At 39.1% G+C, this 26,156-nt stretch overlaps 1 protein-coding gene across 3 annotated transcripts; it reads right to left on the bottom strand.

The window, feature by feature from the left end:
* Positions 1-11,402: 11,402 nt before the first annotated feature.
* On the bottom strand, positions 11,403-25,945 carry Kyat (Kynurenine aminotransferase). 3 transcript variants are annotated; one of them, XM_072299924.1, is made up of 9 exons: positions 25,570-25,945; positions 21,349-21,518; positions 19,022-19,175; positions 18,478-18,714; positions 17,329-17,575; positions 15,300-15,466; positions 14,658-14,844; positions 13,852-14,015; positions 11,403-11,742 (listed from the first exon to the last, which is right to left on the bottom strand). In XM_072299924.1, the coding sequence occupies exons 2-9, from the start codon at positions 21,516-21,518 to the stop codon at positions 11,665-11,667; spliced, it is 1,404 nt and encodes a 467-aa protein (XP_072156025.1). In that variant the 5' UTR covers positions 25,570-25,945; the 3' UTR covers positions 11,403-11,664. The 3 variants fall into 3 exon arrangements, with proteins under 3 accessions (XP_072156025.1, XP_072156026.1, XP_072156027.1); XM_072299925.1 differs by lacking the exon at positions 25,570-25,945 and adding an exon at positions 23,787-23,935; XM_072299926.1 differs by lacking the exon at positions 25,570-25,945 and adding an exon at positions 22,059-22,194.
* Between the last annotated feature and the right edge of the window lie 211 nt (positions 25,946-26,156).

The following is a 26,156-nucleotide window of genomic DNA, read 5'->3' as shown; positions in this document are numbered from 1 at the left end:
ATGAACCCTGTTTTGCATGTACTCTTACGGATTTCAGGGCTCATGTCAGGATGGATAGTTGCTTTTCATTTAAATGTCCAATTCGTCGTCCTCTTGACAAAAGGATATTCTCAATATCTCCCGGGCTCATTTCAAAGTGAATTTATATTGTTTTGTAAGCTGTTCGAAGATTTGTATAGTTAATCAAAACAGCTGTGAATCGCGTCAGCGCGGATATTGGAGAGTACATTTATGCACAAAAAAACAACTATTTTACCTTTCTTGAAAATTGTACACTTCATAAAATTACAGTAACTTAAATTTTAAAAAAAAGGGGGAAAAAAAGATTTTCGGTCCTCGAGATTTATGAACTTTCGAAGCTGACTAATTCCACAGCCTCCTATATATCCACTATGTAAATGGACGTTATATCAAATGTTATATAAAACAAAAACCTCTCCGATTTTCCTTGAAATCAAGCAAATACTCAAGTGGCATTCACGAGCGGCATTCAGCAATTTTTACCAAGGTTGCCAGTCACGATCATGAGCTGAGCCAGCAACTTTAGTTCAAGTGGAAATCGTGGGGCCATCTACTCTTCAAAATTCTAAGTGCCTAGAGTCTCCTGCGTGGTTCCATACATATACACGACTTTTGTGGGGTTGAAACCCACCATAAGGATGCCACGTATTCAAATTGAGCGATTCAATTTATTTTCAGAGGATGCATTCATCCCGATTTTTCGGTCTAAGAGGTGGGAGGGTTCTCGATTTTTTTCACCTTTCGAGCCCTCCAGGTCCTACTTCGATGGCTCTTGGCGCTCTTCCAAAAAAACGACCTTTTCTATTTCTTTAAAATCCTCAGACATGTAACGTTGTCCCTAAAAGCTTTTAATACAGTAACACAAACCATCTAGATCCTGGCGTTAGTGCGAGGGTTGTGCTCGCATCATTTCGACCAACTTTGTTCTTCCGGCTTAATTTTTCAAAACCATTTTCGTCCATTTTTTCAAGCTCTTCTACATCCGTTTCGAAGCCCCTTAATATGCCCTCTCCGACTTTCGACAGACACGTCAAAATATGAAGTTCTTAGGGCCCAAAAGGGCAGCTACCCGTCTGGCACAAAAAAACACTAGCAAAATACCGTTGCAAATCTTTAGATATCAATATCACACCATGATGGCCAAGAATGTTCATAAATGCGTCCTTCCGCCACATTGAGTAAATTTATGCAAATACTTGGTCGACTACGCGCTTTAAAAACGAAGGGTCGAGACAATAAATTATTTTGGATAATGAAAGTCCATAGGTAAGCTGCCCTTTAAGGCGCCAAGGGACCGCACCTAAATCATGTAACGCACTTTTTGGGCATATTTGACCACCTCCTCCTTTGTACCGCTTTCGTGACGTAGGTTCCTATCCTTAAACACTTAAAAACAAAATATACGCTCTTCTAGATCCCCCTCCCCCACAGCGTTACGTAATTTAGGGACGGCTCCCTAAGAGCTCCACGACCTAACCTCCAAATTACCGACATGCTCGTACTCACCCCATAGAGGTACTGTAAATCCGGGTATATATTTCATACTCCGAGAAATTGAACAGTGATATCAGCGGGCTCATTGTTGGAATTGGTAGACAAAGCTATAGACAAAGAAGAAAAAAAGGCATACACTGGAAAAAAAACACATTGGATTTAGAGTCCAGACTCTTGTAAACATTGACAAGAAAAAATGCTCTTGATTCAATCAGATTTTAGCTTAAATCAAGAAGAAATCCGCTCAAATTAAGAGGCTGGGTTCTTGATTTAAGCTTAAATCCGATTAAATCAAGAATATTTTTTCTTGTCGATGTTTTTAAGAGTCTGGACTCTAGATCCAGTGGGTTTTTCTTCCAGTATATGGAGGGATCTTATTGGTGGAAACGAGTACGGTTGCAACGGGCAAAGGAGGTGGGAAATAGACAAACTAACGGCAACCCATGACAGACCCTATAGTAAGTCCATATTTTCCTCCCTGGTCTATAGGAACCAACCATTCAACCGACAGGAAAGCTCCATACTCCCTTTGTCTTATTCGTCTATCAATTTCAACAATCAGCCCGCAGTTTCATCCCCTCCGTCACTCGGGCTTAAGACGAGGCAACGCCGGCACGGATGAGTCTCGGGCGACTAGGCGAGCTCCCACATCCATCTCTCGTGACTAATGTTTACGATTTGTTAACATGTGTTTGTCTTCGTGACGCTTTGCGAGTGCCGCTCTTTTTCGGCTACTGCGCCTATCCGTGGTTGTGGGAGGGGGGAGGGGGGTTCGATATGCCGCGGTGGTGGCAGTGCAGTAGCGTGCGCTTAGCGGTCTCTTTGAGACTTCAAAGTAGACGCCCCGTTTACGCGGGATCATACCCCCAACTTGGGTAAACAAACAGTCGAATGCATCAGACATAACTGAATGACGCTCCTTCAGCCACGTTCCGCTACCGGTGTCCGAGGCTGCCGTAGGCATGATCGAAGGTGCGAATGCAACCTGTGCACTGTTAAAAATCTCGGAGTGATATCCGGAGTGAATTTCACTCCGACTCAAGGACGGAACTTCATTGTGGGCCTTACGCAGCAAGCCGCGAAAATCTGGAAAACCGTGGGAAAACTGAACTAAACCGTTAATTGTCGATGTTGAGAGCTTTTTTCCTCAAATTTCTACTCAGATAAGAATGAGATATAACAAAGGTGCCGTGATTTCTAATTTTCATTCAAAATTTTTAGATAGAAACTATTGTCAACACTAAACTTCGAGAAATGCAGCAATTACTAACATCCAATTTTAGTTCCCTTCTCTCTCACCCCAAAAAATTCAAAGAGTGAAATCAGGAGTCTCTTGATTTGGCAGCAGTTCAGTATCAGCGGACTATAGGAAAGCTTTGAAAAGCTTTTAAAGATTTGAGGAAAATAGAAGATATTAAAAAAGATCTTTTAAATATTTCTTTTAAAATTGTACCTTGGACAAGAATTTTGCAGTAACAATGCCGTTCGGTGTTGTCATGGGGACGGAAATAAGTGGAACCACAAAAGTAACACTGTTGAGGGTGGCCAGACACTTTGCCCAATTTTTTTCGGTCCAAAGTTTTATTGTCCATTTGTAAAGTTTGTCCAATAGTTTTTTGCGCAATGTTTTTGAACTAGGTTTACTTAGTCCAGTTACGAGGAATGATATACCTAGGTGCTGAGATTTTTTCAAATAATGCTTAACCCTTAGATGCCCGAGCCGGGTCAAATTGAAGCATGGACCGCTGAAAACACGTGCCCCGCGTATTTTATGAGGCCGGTGCATCCGAACTTTAGGGTGACTTTGATATGGTGATGATATGGTCACAAATACATCTTAAAAAAATAATAACACATCCGATTGAAAAAAAGAGGAAACATCAAATATCAACACAGCCGAAGATATAGGCGAGGCGTTTTTGGGTCTGGTTTTTTCAAAATCTTCTTCCGAATCAGATCATTTCAATCCAATTCATTGGCAGCATCGAGCGGAGTCGGAGTCCGGAGCATCGCAAGCTCACGGCTCGCGGCAAAGCGCCTTCAATTTTGCAGATACAACACGGACATCCATCCAGCACGAATAATTGTATCTCTGCGCCGTCATCAGCGCGTGTTCTTTCCCATGCTCCATTTTCATATTGTGTTTGTTCCATTTGGCTTTTTTGTAGTGGTGCATGCTTTAAGGGCTACGCTAGCAAAACAGCCGAAAAAAGGAGAGATGTAATCGGGTTTTGTTCTTTACCTCCCCTCCCGAATCTAAGCGACTTATCATTGACAGCATAGAGCGGAGCATTACGAGTTCACGCATCGCGCCATAGCGCCTTCAATTTTGCAGATACAACACGGACATCCATCAAGAACGAATTGTTGTATCTCTGCGCCGTCGTCAAAGCGAGTCCTTTCTCTTACTCTATTTCCACGTTGTGTTGGCTTCGTTTGCCTTATTTGGAGAGGTGCTTAAATGGGCTACGTGAGCAACACAGTTAAAGTATAACTTGGATTCAATTTGTTGGCCAAACTAGGTATCGGGTAAAAAAAAAATTGGGTAAAGTGTCACCATGGGGAGAGTAGGTAGGTAGGTGAAATCTAAAGGCCTCTGTGAGCATTGTAAGTACAGCGATTCTCTTTCTTTTTGAATGACTCCTATTTGCAGCGTGGGAACTTAAACTTATTGAAATGGTCACGAAGTAAAATGATTCGGGAATCAGGCAAAACATAAACATAAGAAGAGAAAAACTTTACCCAAACGATGTCCACCAACATTTGTAAGTGATTGAATTAAATCTAAGACTTTTTAGCCTCGGCTGAGCTGAAGTTTCGTGCAACTTCCTACATAAACCTTTCGGTCAATCGTAATTTCCTGTTGATATGCAATAAAATGCATTTCTCACTTTAAATTTGCATAAAATTACCCTGATAGAATACTCGAGTTTTTGCTGTAAGTATTCTGTATCAAAATAAGCTATCTCTTGAACTGAGACGTTAAATTGAATCAGTAATATACAGTTTTCAGGTAATGTTCCCAAGAGTTTGACTCGTTACGAGCGGACAGGAAAACGGATTTCCGACTGCTGCTGTGACCGTTACAGAGCTCCAAATCAACCATTATTCTCGGGTCACACGAGAAAAAAATACCACCACCATCTCATTCCATGATCACCTCACATGGTGATGACTTCATTCTTCCCTGATAGTCTTCACCACCTCAAAGCGTTTCCCGGGACATAGCCCCGATTTAGTGTACAATAAGTAATCTTCTACAAACGGGCTGAGCAATTCAAGAAATCAGATTATGGTGCAGGCAAGCCTAGGAAAGCGGCTCGGAAGACATGGACATTAGATGAAGACATCAAATGAGATTGGCCATCAGATCAAAGAGATATCAAAGGGAATTGTCGAGTGATAGGGCTCTGATTTCGTGACAGTAAAATCCTGGAAACGCGAGTTTGCTATTATATGCTGCGTTGCCACACTGACAGAAGCTCGTTTCTTCAACCCTCCACTTCCTCTCACAAACAAATGTAAGCAATGTTAGGAGGGATATTTAAGCGCTAAAAATCATTGTTTGAAGAACTTTTTATGGGACTTAGACAGTATTTTGAGATTTTATTCCAAAAGTCATAAATGTTTATCTAAGAGAGAGATGAAACACAATAGCCCGAATGCAACAACAATAAAAACACATTAAATCCAAAACAAAGCAGTTTGCACTGATTACTACCTCGGTCAGTTGCATGCTCATTTTCTTAGGTTATTTTTTTTTTTTATTTATTTTTTTTTTTTAAGCTTTTGTTCCAATTGAAATTGGCATGTAATTCCTGGTTTGTTCATTTGATTTCCTTAGCCCTGTAATGCCATTTGTTTTGTATTTTATGTGTTTTAATCGTTTATCTGAGCTTAGTATTAAAACTTGAACGTATTCTTCAGTATTTTTAATTACTCTCGTACTTCCCAGTAAAATGTTGCTTTCATTTTTTTTTATCAATATTTAAAAATATATTCTATCATTCGCCATCATTTAATACAATGAGCAGTCATGAAGAATGACGCAAGTTTGATAAATTCCATTCCAAGAATGAGCTGGAAGTTTCGCCGCGATTTACCTGTTGATTAGCAACCGTGCAAGCTGACATAGAATGCCCATTTCTATTTCTTGGTAATGAATTCATAGGTGTGCTCACAAACAATCAAACATCAAACAAAGCCAGGACTCATAATAACCTAATCAAGCCTCTTCCCAAGCACTCGTTCGACAACTTCACTTAGTAGCACAAGACTCGACAATACAACGTAGGTTTCGATTTTATTCTCGACGGTCAAAATATCTCGGTCGAATTGCGAAGGAACTTCGCCGGCTCTCGTAGTTCGTTGAAATACATATCTTATATCTCAGGTCAGTATTTAGACGTTTTTTATGATCCTGGTTTTTTAGCATCGCATCGAGGAAAATGCACGAGTACGTGAAAATCCCTCCGCTGCGTCCGGTTTTGAATGATACTGACGACAAAAACTTACGGATATCGTTAACTTCCGGCCAAAGTATCACAAGCGCCGTGACGTTTCAAAACTTCCGCCGTCACTTTATTATTTTACAGAGAAATTCCTCGTTGAATCTGTTCGACAATTTCACTGAATTTTATCGGCCGCACAAAGAAAATTCAGTGAAATTTTCGGACAGCTCCGTGAAAAACTTCTCTGTAAAAAAAACAAAAAGCCGGCGAAAATTTTGAAACGTCGCATGGCGCTTGTAATACTTCGGCCGAAAGGTGACAATATGCTGTTTCGAAACATTTTTCTAAGGAAATGTTTATAACATTAGCTAAGACGCATGTAACGAAGAGTATACCTTATCGCCAATTTTCGGCAGTACAACAATACGGACTGCATAAGGTAGGGACGGTACCGCTAATTAAACACGTAAAGGCCTGTTTTGCCTACCTCGTCAAATGAAGGCGAACTTTGTTTCGGTGGCCGCAAGTATCTGGAGATTCTACAGATTTGAGTTTCAGAATTTTCCAAAATCGGAATGATGGCTATGATCTGTCACGCAACCATCTCGATACCGCAAGTATCTCGTTTACGGTTTTTGAACATCTCCGCTCCTATTTTATATTTTTTAGGGGAGACCAAATCGAAATCGTTAATTAAAGTTACCGCAGAATTGTCTTTGCACAGAGGAGAAAGATCACGGCAGTTTTGAAATATCCCCGCTGAGAAGTTCTCCATTTAAAAAATATAAAGTATGCCAGAAGTATGTGACGTTACGAACCGAAATACTTGGTTGCAGACTTACACCGTCGATGTACTTAGCAATCACCGTATCAGGCACGTATAAAAGGAATTAAATTGATACCTTTGACTCGGAGTCAAAAATCTCCATGCAATACTGAAAAATAAGAGAAATTGGGCTTACAATTTGTCAAACCGGGAGAAGATTTCGAGCCGCGATGGCTCGACCTGCGATGGGTCGAAAGCGGCGCTGTATTGACGGGCGAGGTAATGATTTAATTTCCCGGAGCGAGTTGTGTGTGTTGATTTCGTTTCTTCATTTGATTCCGGGCGCATTGTGGTTTATTAATTACCGCCCAGATATGAATTAGTGGATTCGAAATCTCACACTTTTTACCGCGGAGGCGCAACAAAGTGGAATTTTCTTTTTTTCGGGGGCCCGTCTCTGCTGCTCGGCCGACTCTCTGCATCTGATTGTGACGTCATGAGCGGGAAAATGAATTAATTCCACTCCGATGCCAATTACGTCACGAACGAGGGGCAAATCACAGGACAGCAAACATTTTATGGGTCTTGTGCGATACGCGGTTCAATACGATTTCATGAACGCTAATCCGAAACTATTATCAACGTAAATTCATTTGAAAAATGTTTTGGTTCTCGTTCATGTATACTTAACAATATTTTTAAGTTCTATTTCTATCGTTTCGTTTTGGTTCTGGTTTTTTTTTTTTTTTTTTTTTTTTTTTTTTTTTTTTTTTTTTTTTAAATTTATTGGCTGAGTAAATTATTAAAAATATTAAAAATAATCTGGTGTTGCCGTTAATTACTATACATATGAATTAGTATAATACATTAACAATACTAGAATCTGTCCAAAGACGATGCAAAAGAGCTTAGTTCGCCTTCAGTTGGACGAGTAGGCAAATAATATAACATACGCGCCAAATTAGTCTGCATCATCCGCATGACTTACTAACTTAAACTGGTCCACGATATTCTGGGTTTTAAAACATGAATCAGACAATGACCACAAACCCCTGGTAAGATCAGTGGAATTGGGCTGTGGTTCGTAATGGTAAGCTTCGGCGAGGACTTTCTACTGCTCTATATGGCTATGTAGGGTTGCTCAAAAGAAATCTGCTCCGGTCTCTGCAGCAAAGAAGGAAATTATGTGCTGGAATTTTAATATAAATTTATTTTCTTTGCTTTCCTTTTTATAGGTGGACAGGAAATGCGTCACTCACAGCGAAATGAAAACATCATGTAGAGTCAAATTTAAAAAAAATATTATAATAAAACCAGATAAAAATATTTCCTTCACTTACGGAAAAACGTAAAATAATACGATGAACTGCTTTTGGTTTTGAGACTCTTTTGAACCGCGAAAATATATTATTTTTTTCCTTCTTCAAAATATGTTTCAATAGCTATTTATCGCTGATCAATACCTGGGCATAAAAACTAGCAGATAAACTGTGCTCTGATATATCTATTGAGACCAAAAAACGAATGAAGGATGGTCCTCGCACAGGGCGCATGTAACAATTAAGAATTCGACACGCAGGTCGGGGTGAGTGGATCTTCAGTCGTTCCTTGCGCCGCGCCGCAAAAGAATGAGGAGTCAATAGAGATATCATGGCGTGTCAAAAAATCTATAAAATTAGTGTCATTGTTGCCTAAACGCCTTAAATAAAGGCCCAGCAAGGTTGTCGCTTTGGTCGTTTAAAGATCGAGAAAAAGTGAGTTTGCTCACTTTTACAGGATTTTACTTCGAATTCTGATAGCCTCGCTGAAGACCGTTATCATCTGGTATTGCAGCGCATAAAATCTGGCATTGCTGATATTTACTTGATATTTTGGAGCAATTTTCTTTTTCACACTTTTTCAAGTCTTTATTCTTTGTGAAAGTGGAGCGATTTCATTTTGTCACATACTGGTATTGCAGCCCATAAAATCTGGTGTTGCTGATATTTACTTTATATTTTGAAGCAATTTTCTTAAATTGTACACTTTTTCAAGTCTTTCTTCTTTGTGAAAGCGAAGCGATTTCATTTAGTCATATACCTGCTACTCCTACTGAAAAGTGGTAAAATATTTAATGTGATCGAGCCTCGTCTTGTCCCAAAATTGAAGGTTGTGTGATATTAAAATAAATTAAGTTCCAGCAGATTTTTCACTTTGGTCGTTGAAAGATCACCGAGACAAAGTGAGTTTGCTCAGTTGTACACCATTTTACTCCGAATTGTAGTAGCCTCGTTGAAGACCGTTATCATCTGGTATTACAGCCCATAAAATCTGGTATTGCTGATATTTACTTTGTACATTTTGAAGCAATTTCCTTATATTTTACTCCCATTCAAGTTCCGTCACACAGCTTGTGTCACGGGTGGGTCCGTTTCGGAAACGGCTCGAAACCTTAAAATAATCGTAAACTTGGCAATGTCGCATCTGCATGCGCACGCGCGGGATACGGGGCTATATTTCTCCCAGCGTGTAGCGTTTTCGCTTTTTCTGTAAATGCGAAATAATTGTCGCTCCATGAGGCAAGAGAATCGCTCGTTTTCGGCACGCAACAGCAAATTGGTTTTCAGCGACTTCACCCGAGCCGTCCCGATCGTATCTCCAACTGTTCGCTCAATTTTCAAAATCTGTTGAGTACATCTTAATTTATACCTACCAGCCTGCGTGCCAAACCGTCCTGAAAACGTTTAAAATCTGAGAAACAGGGTAACTTTTCGTCGTGGTACGTCTTGAGAATGAACGTCAATTCAGATGCTTTGCTGCAAACATTTTTCCAAGGAGGCAATAACGATCGATAAATTGTATCCATCTAAGATTCTAGTTTTGTTTTTGTTGCTAAACCATAGTTAGGGAAACAAAGAAAACTGTGTTCAAAGAAGAGTTCTCCGTTCTGTTTCCATCCCCACTCCCCCTTCACTGAACAATTTTGTTTTTGAGATATTATTTTGACTTAAGGCGTTGTTTCTTGTCGAATAAGTTTTTTTTTTTCTTTTTTTTTTCCAAAGTTAAATCCGTGCAAATTCAACTCATTGAGGTAAAAAATCGTGAAGTTTGGGTTAAAATAACAATTGCAAAACGACGTTTCTTTAACTCAAAAAAACGGACTTTCACTTAAATCCACGCGGAATTAACTTTAAAAAACCTTAATTTTGTCGACAAGAAAAGACGTTTTAAGTCAAAATAATATCTCAAGAATTTTTTTTTCAAGTGTTTCCTTGAAAGTTGAGCTTCAGCAAAAATAATTGTCTTAAAGCGTATTTTTGCTTTAGATCTGATAAGATTGCCTGAATCCGATCCAGAAAATCTGTACTTCTTCGTGAGCCCGACCCTTAATTTCGGGGCTAACCTAACGAATGGCTGGCGCTCACTGCAATGGGGTCATCGTTGGGATCCAACCTGTCGCCCGTGAAATACAAGGGACTTAGTGATTCTGGCGGGCATCTCTGTGATTGGTTCGTACTGATGGGATTCACTTCACAGGTTCGGTTTGACGAATCGGAAATTTGGTTTGACAAACCGAATTAGTTGAGATGATATGGAACACCGAACTTTGGTTCATGCGACCAAACTTATTTTACAGTGATGTATACACCGTTTCATTCACGATTTTTATTCCTGCCTTTTTTTGCAAGGATCGCCGGTTGGCAGCTGGGTGTGGAAAGTAACCGTCTGTTAAACCATAATAACATTCATGAAGTTCGTTGCGGTTGATGAAAGTGGGCTACTGCAAGTGACTAACTGCCGCGGATAACAGCCTACAGTCAGCCCGAAAAGGAAAGCAATCAGAAAGCTGCCGTGTTGAAATACAATATGCAATTAATAAAATTTTCCGGCGAGGCCGTCAGAGGAAATTGATGAGTGAAGAGGAGGTGTCATCAAAACCTATGCTTAATTCAATTTGTTTGACATATGGCTACCGCGGTGTCCCTGCGACCCGGGCGGGATTAGGCCACTATTAAGCAGTAGGCTGTCTAATAACACAGCGGTGGCATCTAATAATACCGGGCAACCTCAGGCGTCGGATAAAGGGTGCGGAAAATTGACTATTACCATCAACCCTTACAAAACAAATGCAGGTGTTGTTTTCATTTTCGAGTGATACCTTCATGTCTCCGGCGCTGTTTCAAGATTGTCAGATCATTCAGGAAAATTTGGATATAATGGAGATGTTGCATGTGTGAGGAATTTGTGATTTGACTGTTGATTCTTACGTAAAAGTTCGCGAGAAACACGATGGTGCCACTGGTTTTCTCTGAGATCAACTCCCAAGCTCAAAAAAAGCTCTCAAGTTGAGGCCAAAATGGAGGGGATAACCCACGTTATCCTCAGAGTCCACCTCTACATCAAGACAAACTCTCCATGCAAAGATAGGGAGCTAATACATTGACAGGGTTGCCGTGTTTCAGTTTTAGAGTCCCCAAATAAAGTGGCAGCTCCGTCAATGTATTTGCTCCCTATCTTTGGATAGAGAGTTTGTTTTGATGTAGAGGTGGACTCTCAGGATAGCGTGGGATATTTCCTCCATTTTGGCCTCAACTTGAGAGCTTTTTTTGAGCTTGGGAGTTGATTTCAGAATTTCAGTGTAATAAATTACATGATTAGGTTTACGAATAGAGAGTAAAACAAAACAAAAATTTAATTAAAAGTAAAACCCATTCAATTTATTACAAAAATAGGAAACGACCGTAGGTATAAAAAATCTCATTGAAAACAAGTTATGGCACTTTCAGCGCGGTAGGTGTGATCATATTGCACAGTAGAAAATAACTCGCGTGTCTCGAGAGATTATCCCCGAGGAGAAGTTTGAGGCCTGGCCGAGTAGGATAGGAAGAGAAACGCACTGTGTAGTTCACAGGGCCATCCCTCCGATAGGAATCCAACAGTTCCAAAACTTCACTAAAGATGAGATGATGGAAGCTGCTTACCGGTCCAATCTCTCAGAATAGACTCTGCTTTCGACAGAGTTTCATCTTTCTAAAAAGAGTAGGCAAGGAAATACCAAAGATCAAGCGACAAACGAAACAGAACAAACGGAGACATTTGTTTGTTTGAGACAAAAACAGTTTGAGCAGAAAGGAACCAAGCCACATCAGCTATTGCGAAAAACTGGGCAATTTGAATTTTTTACAAGAGAGCGTTTGTGCGGATTCCTTAGAAAATTTTAAGGAATTTGTTTCATACTGTACAAAAAATTCACTGTTTGCACGAAAATTCGCACAACCGTTTTCATGTGAAAAATTAAATTGACCGATTAAATTCGGCGATAGCTGTTGTGGCTTGGTTCCATTCTGCTTTACTCGATCCAAATGGGATTCGATACATTTTTTTACAGATGCTCGAGATCATTTTTTCCCTCCGATACTCAAGGTATTTTCAAAGCTTGGGCAATATTTCCTTAAAAAATACTAAATACCCTCACATTTCCCAATCTTTACATGAAAACATAATGACAAAAACATTGATGCAGGGTGTCCCAGACTAAGAGACCATGTTGCCACTTTAGAGAACGATTTTTCATAAGGATTTTTAGAATGAAGTAAAGATTCATCCATTTCAAATGACACATGTCCCAAAAACCTCTGGACTTGCTGCTAGTCGCAAGCAAGCATATTTACGATGAATCTATACCAGGAGTGCAGGCTTTTTCCTCGGTTGTTTTACGTCGGACGCAGTCGGAGATGGCGGCGGCGTTGAAGAGGAAAACGACTCAAAGACCCAATGCATCCGAACTTCGAGGCCCCGGAGCCCTTCTGGCTTGCCTTGGAGGAGGGGGGGGAGGGGGTCTTCACTCAAAAAATCGGGGTCAACGTCAGAAATTTGAAATTATTCCAGCGGAATTATAAACCACAGAAACTTTTTACGGAAAATGACACAAAGAAATTCAAAATGGATCACTAGACAAGGTACGAATTAATGGATTCTGATACATGCTTTTTGACCAAAATTTCACGTAGAACACGATTCGCGCAACAAAAATGACTGATACCAACTCCTAACGAAGATATTAACGTTTTTATTTCACATTGGTTACGAGGAATTTGAACTGTCCGCTCACAAGAAACTCGAAGCTCTACTCCGAGTTAAATCGCGCACTACAACGGTTTCAGTAATCTTCTCAATCGAGCAATGTTCATTTCCTACCATGTGTTGTTCAAACTAAGGGCAATTTGGTATAGCTGAGCCAAAGCGTCAAGATTGAGGTTGCGAGATTTTTAAATCGCAAAGACTGTCATGATAAACGTTTAGCGCGCGATGTGAATCACGCAGAGCATAGAGTTTGCATGAGCGCGTGGTTTGAATTCACGCAACAAGAATTATTGAATATCTTCGTAAGAAGTTGATTTCGGTAATTTTCGTTGTGCGCATCATGTTCTACGTGAAATTTTAGTTAAGATACATGAATCAGAATGCTGGAATTCGTACCTTGTCTCGTGGTCCATTGGGCCTACGTGTCCGAAACATTGACCCTAATAAGAGGAGGGTAGAGTCCTCATTCAAAAATGCTTATTCGCGATAAGTTGACGCGACGTTTTGGAAAATTGACGTTTACATGGGTAAAAGACTCCAAAGAATCCGAATTCGATGGTTCCGCTCCTCGCAGAGGCTTCGCTAATGGGGGACAGGGTTCCTTGTTTCCCCCTGTTTCCATTGAGGTGATTCAAAATTTCCGTTCCCATTTTATTTTAAGAGGGGTAGACAATTTTATAGCTTGAAATCCGTACAGCATATTTTTCTGACGGAGAAGAAAAATCAAGGAAGTTTTTAAGGAATCATGCTAACTAGTTTTCCGACGGAAAAATGAAGTAAGACGGGAAGTCTACAACGTCGCGACTGCAGATATACGTGATTTCGCATCGGATATTTAAATGTAATACGAATTCGACTATTTCGAATGCCAGAAATAGCAAACATAAGTTTGATTGATGGTTGCATTGCCTTCATACATCCTTGGAAACATCCTTAGGATATTAAAACCACATATTTATGATTCTGCTCCCCACGAATCACTATTGATAATTGAACATTGTTGATAGTTAAGAATACTAAACCAAAAATTGACATGAAGTAGTGACAAATCATTACCTTGAAAAAGCAATAGCGAACGTAGTCTTCGCCAAGGGGCTTGTTTTGAGGACAGTAGAAAGCTGAGTAGGGGATTCCTTGCAGCTTCACATTTTTAGTCATCCATTTTGTAAATTTGAAATCTTTGTAGGAGTCATTTTCAGAATTTAAATCCGCCTTATGAGCTAGGAAGGAAAAATCAAGAGTAAATGAATTGAAGTAACCCGGCAAAAAGAAGAAGTGAGGATTCTGAGTGTCTATCCTTATTTGATGAGAGGGAAACATTTATTTGAGGGGGACGGTTTCATATTTCTCCGATGGGCTCAGTTATATTTGTCACTTGAAATAGTCGAAAACATGGTAAGTATTATACGTAAAAACTTATTGTGAAATGGCTTGCTATCATTTAGATAGTAAAGTGAAAAAAGTACTCACTCCTCAGCACGCAATCAGCGTAGTTTGTGTTTGTGATACGTTTTGTCTGAAATTCCACCTCTGAGGGCAGTTTTTCATATTGACCGGAAATCAGGTTTTCTTAGGGAGAGACACAAGAAATCCTAATCTAAAAAAACAAACGATTTTGCGAACTTTCCTTGCGTATGATTTTAACTGACTTTAAGCTGTTTTTCCTGCCAAATAAAAATCCATCTGCAAAGAGGAGAATAAACACACACTTGAAAACTATTAAAAACATACGCGAAAATAAACTGCGTCTTGAGTCTCTTTTTGGGCAATATTAATCGCCGGTGATTAGGAAAAACTAATTGATGTTTCTGAAGAGGTAAATTTTAGGTACATAAAACATTAAAAACCTCTGCTTGACTTACCTAAATCAGACCATTTGCTAACGACGAAATAGCCACCTTCTGGAATGGTTGGTGCAAAACCTACATCTTTCAAGACCTGGCAGAAGTAGTCTCGCTTGGGTTGCAACATGGAAGACATCTTCTCAAAGTAGCTATTTGGTGTGCCCAGTAGAGAAATTTCGCGCTCGAAACCTCGAGCTACGGCTTCCTATCATAAGAAAAATACTTAATTAAAGGAATTCTGCTAAAACTGTAAATGTAAAGGACAGGATACAACCTCAAACAATTTGCCCCACCTAAAAACGATATTTTTAATGGATTTAAATGGAGGAAACCCAATTTTACCAGCTTGCAAACTCGCCCCTGCGCAGCACTTCACCACCGCTTGGCGGGACAATTCTTTGTTCTTCACTTCTTCAAGGAATAAAAACGCACTAAAATGAGGCAATCTCCACTCTCATGGAGGAAACGTAATGATATTAAGTTGATAATGGCTCAGTTCTGAGAAGTTCTCCTCTATTAAACCTGATATTTTACATCATAGGTGCGTGTTCGTCTCATTCTATGTTCCAACCACCCATCATTAACACTTGAAATCAAATTCCTCGATCGTTACTGGGAATTTTTAGATTTAATGAAAGTCGGATTAGCAGACTAAAGTACCTGAATTGGAGTCACACCGGTGTATACACAGTTCTGATGAACTATAACCATATTCTTCATTAACTCCTTAGGGCAGTAGGCCCATCCTAATTTCCAACCGGTCGCGCTAAATGTTTTACCGGCTGATCCAATAGTGATTGTCCGCTCCCACATTCCCGGCAACGTCGCTGCAAAATGGAAAAAAACACATGATACAAAATTGAATTCTTTGAGGATCGGTTTGAAGTTTGTACGCACCACCTAGAGACATTTTGCAGCACCAGTGGCGATTCTTGAAAGTTGGCAATACTGCCGTTCTTCAATTGAAATGTATGTGAAACAATTTGCCTCACCTAAAAACGATATCTGTAATGCATTTAAATGGAGGAAACCCAATGTTACCAACTTGCAAAGTCGCCCCTGCGCAGCACTCAACCGCCGCTCGGTGGGACAATGGAGATGTTGCATGTGTAAAGAATTTGTGATTTGACTATTGATTCTTATGTAAAAGTTCGCGAGAAACACGATGGTGCCACTGGTTTTCTCTGATATCCACTCCCAAGCTCAAAAACAGCTCTCAAGTTGAGGCCAAAATGGAGGGGATATCCCACGCTATCCTGAGAGTCCACCACTACATCAAGACAAACTCTCCATGCAAAGATAGGGAGCAAATACATTAGCAAGGTTGCCGTGATTTCAGTTTTAGAGTCCCCATATAAAACGGCAGCTCTGTCAATGTATTTGCTCCCTATCTTTGCATAGAGAGTTTGTCTTGATGTAGAGGTGGACTCTGAGGATAACGTGGGTTATCCCCTCCATTTTGGCCTCAACTTGAGAGCTTTTTCTGAGCTTGGGAGTTGATTTCAATGAAAACCGGTGGCACCATCGTGTTTCTCGCGAACTTTTACAAAAGAATCAATAGTCAAATCGCAAATTCCTCACACATGCAACATCCCCATTGACCGACTGCACTGCGTTTGGCGCAATGCGAGAGGTATTTGTGCAGTATTGTAGGCGCTTATATGCGCCTCACGTTGACTGCACTGTTTGGCGCAATGCGTGAAGTATTCCTACAGTCATGCAGGCGCTGATGTGCGTTTAACGCTGGCCGCACTGTGTTTCGCGCGATTATTCGGACTCGCGTTAGAATAATCGCGGCATCGAATCATGTTATTGTCGGGTCGAAATTCAGCGGGACCCGCTGCACGTTCGCTCTATTTTTTCAGCCATCAGGGGACCGGGACGGTCAATCATCTTTTACATAAAAATAAATAGTCAAATCGCAAATTCCTCACACATGCACCCTCTCCATTCTTTGTTCTTCACTTCTTCAAGAAGTAAAAACACAATAAAATGACACGATCACCACTCTATTTCCAGGCTAATTTCTCCTATCGCACTTGAGTACATCAAGCATTTGTCCCTGAGCTTCTCTATAGAATAAATAGCTCAATGAAGCCCATCGATGTGCAAGCAGTTACTTATTGATGACGCAACGATTAAATGAATTGACAAAGGCTCTACTACAGAGTCTATGACATCAAACTATTAATGAGGTCTGATGCTTGAGCGCATTTCTTTCTCTTTACCTTCTTTCTTCGCCATCACACTCCTAGAATTTTGAATACAACTTTTTTATTTTAAGAGTCAAATAATTTTAAATTAGACCAATAGTTAAGACGGTAATGCACACGAAAACTTAGCCCGAAAATACGAATACAACAAAAAGAGATTAAAACATGAGCAAACAACGCTAAACAATTTTCAAAACACTAAAAACGGCCATTTTCCCGCCTCGAGCCGTTACCAGCTCATTTTCAGCTGCAAAAAACGAAAAAATAAAGAAAAAGTTGAGTGGCGGCTTGACGCTAGAAGTTATTGAACGTTTACGTGATAACGCCTGGGGTCAGGTCACCATTCAAATTTTGATTTAATTTTTCGTTTCTTGCACCTAAAAATGAGCCGGTAATGGCTCAAAACGTTCTGCCTTGGGTTTCAAAACAGTTGGTCCAAGAACACACCATAAAAATGAAACGCAATGAAAACTTACCCATACGGACGTGAGTTGCTGGTTTGTATACAAGCCATTCATACACTTCATCGGCGATACAAATTACATTGTGCTTTTTACAAAGATCAGCGATCACCTGCAACTCTTCGTAGGTGAAAACTTTACCAAGTGGGTTATGCGGGGTGTTCAGAATGAACAACTTGGTTTTACTGTTGAACGCCTTTGCTAGTTCATCTGGATCTAAAACCCAATCTGCAGAACTTCCACTATCAGGGTTATTACTTTTCTGTTCGATAAAAAAAAATAAATTTGGTCAGATATTATGAAGGATGAAATTGATTTTCAAAATAAATTTGGAAGATGTTAATTAAGGAGATGGATGAAAACAGATTGCCTACGGCCGAAAATTACGTGCCTCTATTGCAACGCTTCAAACGTCGCCACATTATTTTTAGTCCTATTTTCCCTTTTTTGTTCTTACCGAAAAAAACCACGGTCCCTGATTCTAAATCGCAGCTATTAGGATTGATTTTTTTGTTTGTTACGGTGAAAATTAGAAGCGAGTCATAAATAATGACGCGTCGTTTAAGTGTCGCAGCGATTTTAGCGTTCGTCCCGTCAGCGAGGGTCGGCAGGTACGTGAAAAAATCTTCGCAGTTTGACGCGCCTTCAATCCGGCGGAGCTGCAACATGCTTACACCCGTGGTCGAATAGTTGTATGTCACGCCTGCCGTAAACGAACTCAAATATCGATGGTTCCACGCGAAAAGGAGCTTATTTACCTGGATTGCACCGTTGCAAACCACAGTTAATGCTTCAATTTCAATCAATATATTTTAAAAGATACGCACAGATTTTATTTAAAAATTTACAATAATTTTTGAGAACGATTTTAATTGAAATCACGGGAAATTTCGTCGCCACTTTATATTTAGTCCCATTTTCCTTTTTTGTATTTACCGAATAAAAAGCACGGTCCCTGATTCTAAATCGTAGCTATTAGGATTTTTATTTTCGTTTTTTTATAGTGAAAATTAGAAGGGAGTCATAAATAATGACGCGTCGTTTAAGTGTCGCAGCGATTTTATTTAAAAATTTACAATAAGTTACGAACGATTTTAATTGAAATCACGGGAAATCTGAATGAGTTTCATTTCCGTCAAAAAGATTGACACTTAAGGTACTTACATTTCTAAGAGGAATAAAGACCGGAGTTCCACCAGCAGATATGGTCATCGGCTCGTAGCAATCAAAGTATGGCTCAACAATGATGACCTCATCACCAGGACCAACGTTCCCATGAATAGCACAGTACAGTGCCTCATATGCACCAATTGTCACCAGGATCTCGGATAGTGGATCTAGTTTCCTTCCGATTAGCTTGCTGTACAGATCAGCGATGGCGTTGACCAAACGAGGATGACCCTGTAAAATGAGAATTATATTAGTTCAAACAGTTAAAATAATCAACAAATATTTTTTTTGAGGTCTTTCTCCAAAATAATATTAAATATAAAAAGAGGGTTTTCGATTTGCTCTCCCTCCCCAAAAAAAATCTCGAACATAGTGAAAACAACCCAGTGATTGAAAAATCATGGAATGTTTGCTTCTTTGAAGCTTTTGCGCGCATCCAGCTTCTAGCTTTCTTAAAGTCTGATTCGAGGGTGGCTATCTGACACTTTACTATTCCCTCCTATAAGCAGGTTTCCAAAAAATGTTTTAAAATACGTACAAAGCCTCTTGTGTATTGATTCATGAGGTGGTTGGATTCAGTTACTTCGGCAATGTATTTCGGCAGGTACTCAGGAGGAGCTGGAAAATCAGGGAAACCTTGGCCTAGGTTACAATCAGGCTTATGCTCAATAGCCAGCTGAATATACTCCACCCTTGAAAAAATAAGCACATAAAAACATCTCATTACATATCAAAATGTATTTTGGGTTAAAAATAAAAAAGAGAAACTCCATAAATATCATTCACTTTAAGTTCTCCTTCAATTTTAATTCAAATGCGCCAGTAATTTGGAACATGCGCAAAACTAAGATTCTCCTTCAATTTCACAAGATACCACATACCTACTCCGGAGTTCAAACAGTTGCTCACTTCTTATCTGCAACTTAAAAAGAGAAAAATCACTCAAATTTCAAAACAATATTGCGAAAGGACGCGATATTTCCAGCGGATTTGTAAAATACTAAACATTTACGCGCTTTTTCCCTCAGTATCGCGGAAACTGCGCGATTTTTCGAGACATTTTCAAAGAAAAATGAGGTACTACACGGTAATACCACAATCATTGAGGCAAAGGCGCGATTTTTCGAGCGGTTGGATAAATTTGATATAAAATTACGCGTAATTCAAGGAACCTTTCCAGCGGTTGGTTAGGAACATAAATGATCACACAATTCTCACCGCAACATTACAAAAATCACGCGATTTTTACATCGATGCAAAAATACTATACATTAAAGTCAATGATTTGGAACAGGCGAAAAACTAAGATTCTCCTTCAATTTCGCGTCATACCACATACCTACTCTGGAGTTCGAATAGTTGCTCACTTCATTTCTGCAACTTTAAAGGTGAAAAACCACTCGAATTTCATCTCAAAATCGCGAAAGGACGCGATATTTCCGGTGGATTCGTGAAATATTGAAGATTTACGCGCTTTTCACGTCGGGATCGCGAAAAATGCGCGATTTATCTCGCGATTTTCAAAGAAAAAATGAGGTAGTATACGGTAATACCAAAATAATTACGACAAATACGCGATTTTTCGAGCGGTTTCATAGATTCATAACAGGAAAAACGCGTAAGAGTCTCCTTCAATTCCGCGTGATACCAAATACCTACTCTGGAGTTCGAATAGTTGCTCACTTCATTTCTGACTTTTAAAAAGTGAGAAACCACTCGAATTTCATCTCAATATCGCGTGCGACGCGATACTTCCGGTTAACTCGTTAAATAAAAACGATTAACCGCTTCTTACCTTAGAATGACGGAAAATGCGGGATTTTTCCATCGATTTAGTGGAAAAAAATGAGAAAATACGGGATAGTATCACATTGTTGCGGCAAATTCGTAATTTTACCAGCGGTTTCATTAAACAACATGTGTCTATGAAAACAAGCTGGCCAAAAATTAGTACTTATACAGTACTTTTTCAGTACATTCCAAAAAAACTACCACAAACCTACTCCGGAGTTCGAATAGTTGCTCGCTTCATCTCTGTCTATTGAAAAGTGATAAATCACTCGAACTTCATCTCAATATCGCTAGGGAACGCTATTTTTTCAGAGGATTCGTAAAATATTGAACAATTACGCGCTGATCATATCGGTGTCGCGAAAAATACCCGATTATTCCAGTCAAATTCGAGGGGAAAAAAGGAGAATACAACAATGTCGCGGCGAATGCGTGATTTTTCCAACGGTTTTAAAAAATCAGTAAAAATCATGCGTTGTTCATCGTAGAATCGCGCGGTATAAACGCAAATCTCAAGCGAGTGATTTAGAACATAAATGATCCCGCAATTTTTACCTGAATATCGCGAAAAATGCGCGATTTTTACATCAATGCCATCAGCACACCTCTCAAATACGTCAGTAATTTGGCGGAGGCGATGCCCTAAAATTCTCCTTCAAATTCGCGTGATACCACATATCTACTCTGGAGTTCGAAAAGTTGCGCGCTTGATTTTCGCATTCAACGATGCGAGAATGAAGAGTTTATTCATAAACATCAGGAATTTGAGAGGGGCGAAAAGCTATTATTTTCCTTCATTTCCACGTGATACCACATGGCTCCTCCGGTGATCGAATATATGTGCGCTTGGTGTCCACTTTGACCAAAGTTGTTTCATACAATTTTTTTATGCAAATTTGAGTGGACATTAAAAAATACGCAATTTATTCAGCGGTTTTGTAAAAATAGAAGAAAGCAAACATTATTTTAGGTTCGGCATTGCTAAAAATACGCGAGTTTTCCATAATTTTTATAGACACATAAAAGAGTATGCATTTCGGTACCAGTTGAATCGATAAGCTTCTGTCTACTTACCAGACACTGTATTCCGTTCCCTTGTATCTTTCTGGTAGACTAAACTTGTTCTCCGTTGTAGCCATTGTGGGAGTTGTGCAGTGAAATGGGCAACCAGTTGAGATTATTGGGGAGAAAACTTTAATCGATTTCAATAATGTCGTTCTCAGTGATGACCATGTGTTCAGCATCTGAAGGCAAACAAGATTTTCAGTTACTTGAGAGGAAACATACAAATAAAATATCACACTCATATTCATAAAAATATTACTTCGTTAAACAGCAAAAAAAATATTTAGTAGGTAAATGATACATGACATGCATTGAAAAGCTTACAAAGAGACAACTGCCAACCGCATCGATTGCTCTACCCTTTAATTTCCCATGAATCTTATTCTGCCGTGCTAAGGAAAAACGCCGTATGAACATTCGAGAGTTGCCAAATTTCCTTCGATAAAATGCTTATTTTTAAAGAATGTTGTGAATATTTTTCTTAGAAATTTTCAGGAGCTATTGGTAAAATTGCAAACAAACTTATCTGAAAAATTGGAAGGAAAATACTCATGACTTTACCGGGAATGTCGTGTTTTAGCAAAGGAAATTTGGCAATGCCTGAAGGTTCATACGGCGTTTTTCCTCATAGCACGGCAGTATAAGACTCTCGTTTAAATGTTTCTCACGTGGGCAGACGGTTTAAAAATTAAGAGCAGACCGAAATTATTTGTACTCACGTAATGTGAAACAGAACTGACAGACTAAAGACATGGAAAAGTCAAAACTTTGCCAATGGCAACGACTGAATTGAAGTGCAAGCAGTGATATTCGAAAACCCGCGAAAAAAATAGCGTGGAAGTGTGGGCCAGAAAAATTTCTTTCATCCGAATGAATGAATTTACAGTGTAGAACGCAAATTATAAGCAAAATAAATGGGTGAGATAATTACTGATAAGAGACTTCATAACGACGCAGAAGAAAAGGAATGATGCAATTATTAGTGAAAACCAAATCCTAACGAAGACTTATATACAAATGCCATTTCTTCTCATCGCAAAATGAATGAGTCGCATTTAATGGTCCATACTGGCAATGTAGCTCAATCGATGAAAAAAAAGGGCACCGTTTGTAAGCTACGTGACATGAAAAATGTTAGTTTACATTTAAAAAAATGTGCACACAACACCTTCTATAATGATAACAGTTTGAGTGCTAGACATTTGTTTTGATGGTAATCAGCGAAATAAGTTGATAAAAATGACCCGAGAAGATGAAAGAAAGTACTCAAACAATGATTCTGCCTAATACATTCTGACGATGAAAGATTCGATAAATCTCCCGACAAGTTTTTATCACAATATTACACAACTTCTCACACCTAATGTAACATGAAACCTACGTAGATGATAAGCGGACATGCTCGATAACTGCTACAAACAATAAGTGTGCATGCTGTTTTAAATGTTAAGGTCCAATTCCAGTACCTCCGGTTAAGACTGGCCTTTGATTAAAATTTGACAAACACTCTAGTGTACCTGTCGACCACAGGTTAAGATCTTGAGTTCAAAACTTGCCCACCAGAATTGAGATTGTCATTCAGATCATACAATTTACTGTGATAGACCTAAAATCATCGAAATCACCATCATCTAGGTTTTGTCTTTTTGAGAGGAAAAAATTGACTGTAAGTGGTAGGACCAAGCTTAAGGAAAAGGACAACGCCTATAAAAATCAGGCTTTTAGAAAAAATTGCCTTTGATATTAGTTCGATTATGGTATTCTAGAGATCAGTCCTATGTTTATTCTTGTTTTTTCACGCATTAATTTTTCAGTTTCTGTTCGTATTTTTTCATAATTTTGCTCCTTCAAACGCGCATAGAAAGAATGTACACTGAGAAAACTACGTGCAATAAACTTAAAATATTCTCAAAAATACTGAGCTCTTTCTTGGCAGGGTAGCACGCACGAAAACAAACATCCATAATCTCTCTCAACAATACGGTACATTATACGAGACGCGAAACACTGGTTCCGACAGCAATTCACAATTAATCAGTTTCAAATCCAGGTTACACGGGTTTTTTGAACAATTTGGCCTCATCAAACTTCGATTACGTTCAACCTGAGTTTGTAGACGGGGCGAGGCTCACAACGTGGGTTGCACGTGTTTGCAAAAAGGCAACTCAGCTTAAAACCGAGTGAAAGAAACATTTTTAGCGACACGGTTCACGCGTGTAATCACAAAAACCGTAGACAATTGAAACATAATCCAGGGCTAAATCAATTTTTTTTAAAAAACAATATGACATTAATTTTTCTCCTCATAAGTAATTTAAAAAGAATAGGTACTGCATTAAGAGAGGTCACGTGATTTTCTAAGTGATGCAAGAGACAAGAAGTCGGATTGAGCTATAAATTTGCAAGCATTAAGTTAATGTTTCATCTGAAAATTTATATACACATACAGAAAGATTTTCGGGCTCCTAGCCCATCTTGAGGCGAACATTCACATTATTATGCACGACTGTTTATGCTCTGATGATTTTGTTACAATACGAGAGGAATACTTTTTTAAAAAAAATAAGATGAATCAAGCCTAAATAACACAGTGCAACGACGAGTTCAAAATAATACTACTGGTGAGGAAAGAAAATAAAAATTTAAGCAGAGTGATTAAGCGCTTATCAAAGTAAGATTGGAGAGAAGTGGTCGCGCAGACATAATGATAAGGAAAGTAAATCAACCATTGAAAGTCAAGGACTTGCGATCATTAGCCCGCCCGGCGGCAGCACTTGTCACTGAGCATTGAATTTAATTTTGTACTTCATGAAATAATTTTGGAGCTCTTTTGATATAATTAGGGAGCGATGAGACGCATAAAGGTAACAAAAACTCGATTTTGAAAGAAATCACACAAGTCGCACTTTCAAGTTCTTATGGAAATTCTCTGAAAAAATCTCTTCTGAAAATTCTCAGGGTTGTGATTTTAATCAATTTTCAAAATTTCTTAATTTTTTTGAAAATTTTCCTGACCATTACTAGCGCTGGAATTCCCTCACTTTTCCTCATCTCGATCCTTACAAAAAAAAAAAAATAAAAAGGTTAAAGATCAGCGATGTAAACTTTGACGCACCGCAATTCTATGTATGAATTTGTACCTTTCAAAGAACCTGAATCAGGCAATTTACATGTTGTCTGGAAATATTGCCCGGAAAAAAATTTCTGGGTCAGAATCTATTATCCAGCATTAATCTCAGATTCAAAATGTGACCTGATGATAAGACACAGTGACTTGGATTCTTAAAAACAGAAATTATGTGAAATCACCAGTCTTGCGGCCTGATTATTTAAACTATGTCAGCCTGACAAGACAAGACAAAGCCCTATCTTAACCATGAAATATATTGCAATTTGAGGTCTCATCGGGCTGCTTTAATCTTTCAATAATCAGCGCACTGTTGTGTTTGATAAAGACTTTACATGATTCATCCGTTCCGAGGGATTGAAATTACATTGATAATACTTTCAGTAGACTTATGCTAGCTTGGGTCTATCAAAGAAATAATTGCATTCATTTCATCTGCAACCTCTTGAAAACCCTTAAAAAAAATGTATTAAAATTGGATACGACGCAGAAATTTATGGAAGGACCACAACTATTGCTTCACGTAAAAATATGTTTTAGAACACTGCAATACTTCGCAGTTCACTGCAAGGGCTCACATTTATGTCAAGCGCAGAGGATCGCTACAGGACGCATTACTTTTTTATCCTGTTCCACTGGCGCATTCCAAGCGTTCCAGTGGAAAGCTTGAACCCCTCTCCCAAGGTGGGTGGAGGCCGCAGTTAGGCCAGTTGAACCGGCCCGAACTACAAAGATTCCGATCCATCGCATTCCACGGATAAAAAAAAAAAGCCCTACAATGATAATGCATAACATAGCAGTATTGAAGCAATTACAACATAGGGAACTGAAATGAAAGTTCATTTTAAAGAGTACAGTCCGAAAAATACAGTTTTAGGGTGAGGATGTCTGCATTACAGAATTACTTCCACTCTATCTTAAAACCTTTGATGACCAAGAGGGGAGGTTATCGCTTCGGATCGTCAAAGTGTACTGACACATTGAGGACCCGCTTCCCGCTAAACAAAATTGTCAAGTTAATGCTCTATTGGATTGTTTAGAAAGAATTAAGCAGAGTTGAAATGTTGGATAAATGAAACTTCAATAAAGGTCAATCTCCATACCTGTTATGTCACACCTAGAACAGGGAATAGTAGGAATGTTTTTCAGTCGAAGAACTTGTCGCTGAAGAGAGCACCGCTTAAAGAAAAACCACTTCACTGCTTTTACAAATCAAATTAAAACAATACCTCCATGTGGATAAATAGTTAAAGGAATTGTACTCGGGTAAAAAGTATTTATTCACCGAAAATGTGATACGTGAATGATCAAGGAACAGGTAAGATAAGAATACCGGGCTATGACGTGCCCTCGAGAGAGATTACGGTTAGCATTCTACCGACGTTAAAAGAACAATCGCGCACTAAGAGGTGATGAGATTATGGGTAAAAGTGTGAAATTCTGAGATATTACAAATAATATCAAGGCAGAAAGGCAAGTTTGTGATGTGAACTGTGAACTAACCTGAAAAGTTGGTAATGTTGATGTTTTGCTCTCGCGGCCAATGTTCCGGGAGAAGTTCCGGAAGTTTTCCGGATCTTACAGACGGCAAAAGCGGATTGGTAAATAAAGCGGGAAGTTTGAATTCGGTCTAAACCGGGGGTTTGAACTCGGCCAATACAATCACTGGATTGATGATTGTTGTATTTCT

Source organism: Bemisia tabaci, chromosome 4 (genome assembly GCF_918797505.1).
Source record: "Bemisia tabaci chromosome 4, PGI_BMITA_v3".
NCBI classification, from domain to species: Eukaryota; Metazoa; Arthropoda; class Insecta; order Hemiptera; family Aleyrodidae; genus Bemisia; species Bemisia tabaci.
The sequence above is the reverse complement of the archived record's forward strand: the minus strand, read 5'-3'. Positions and strand labels throughout refer to the sequence as shown.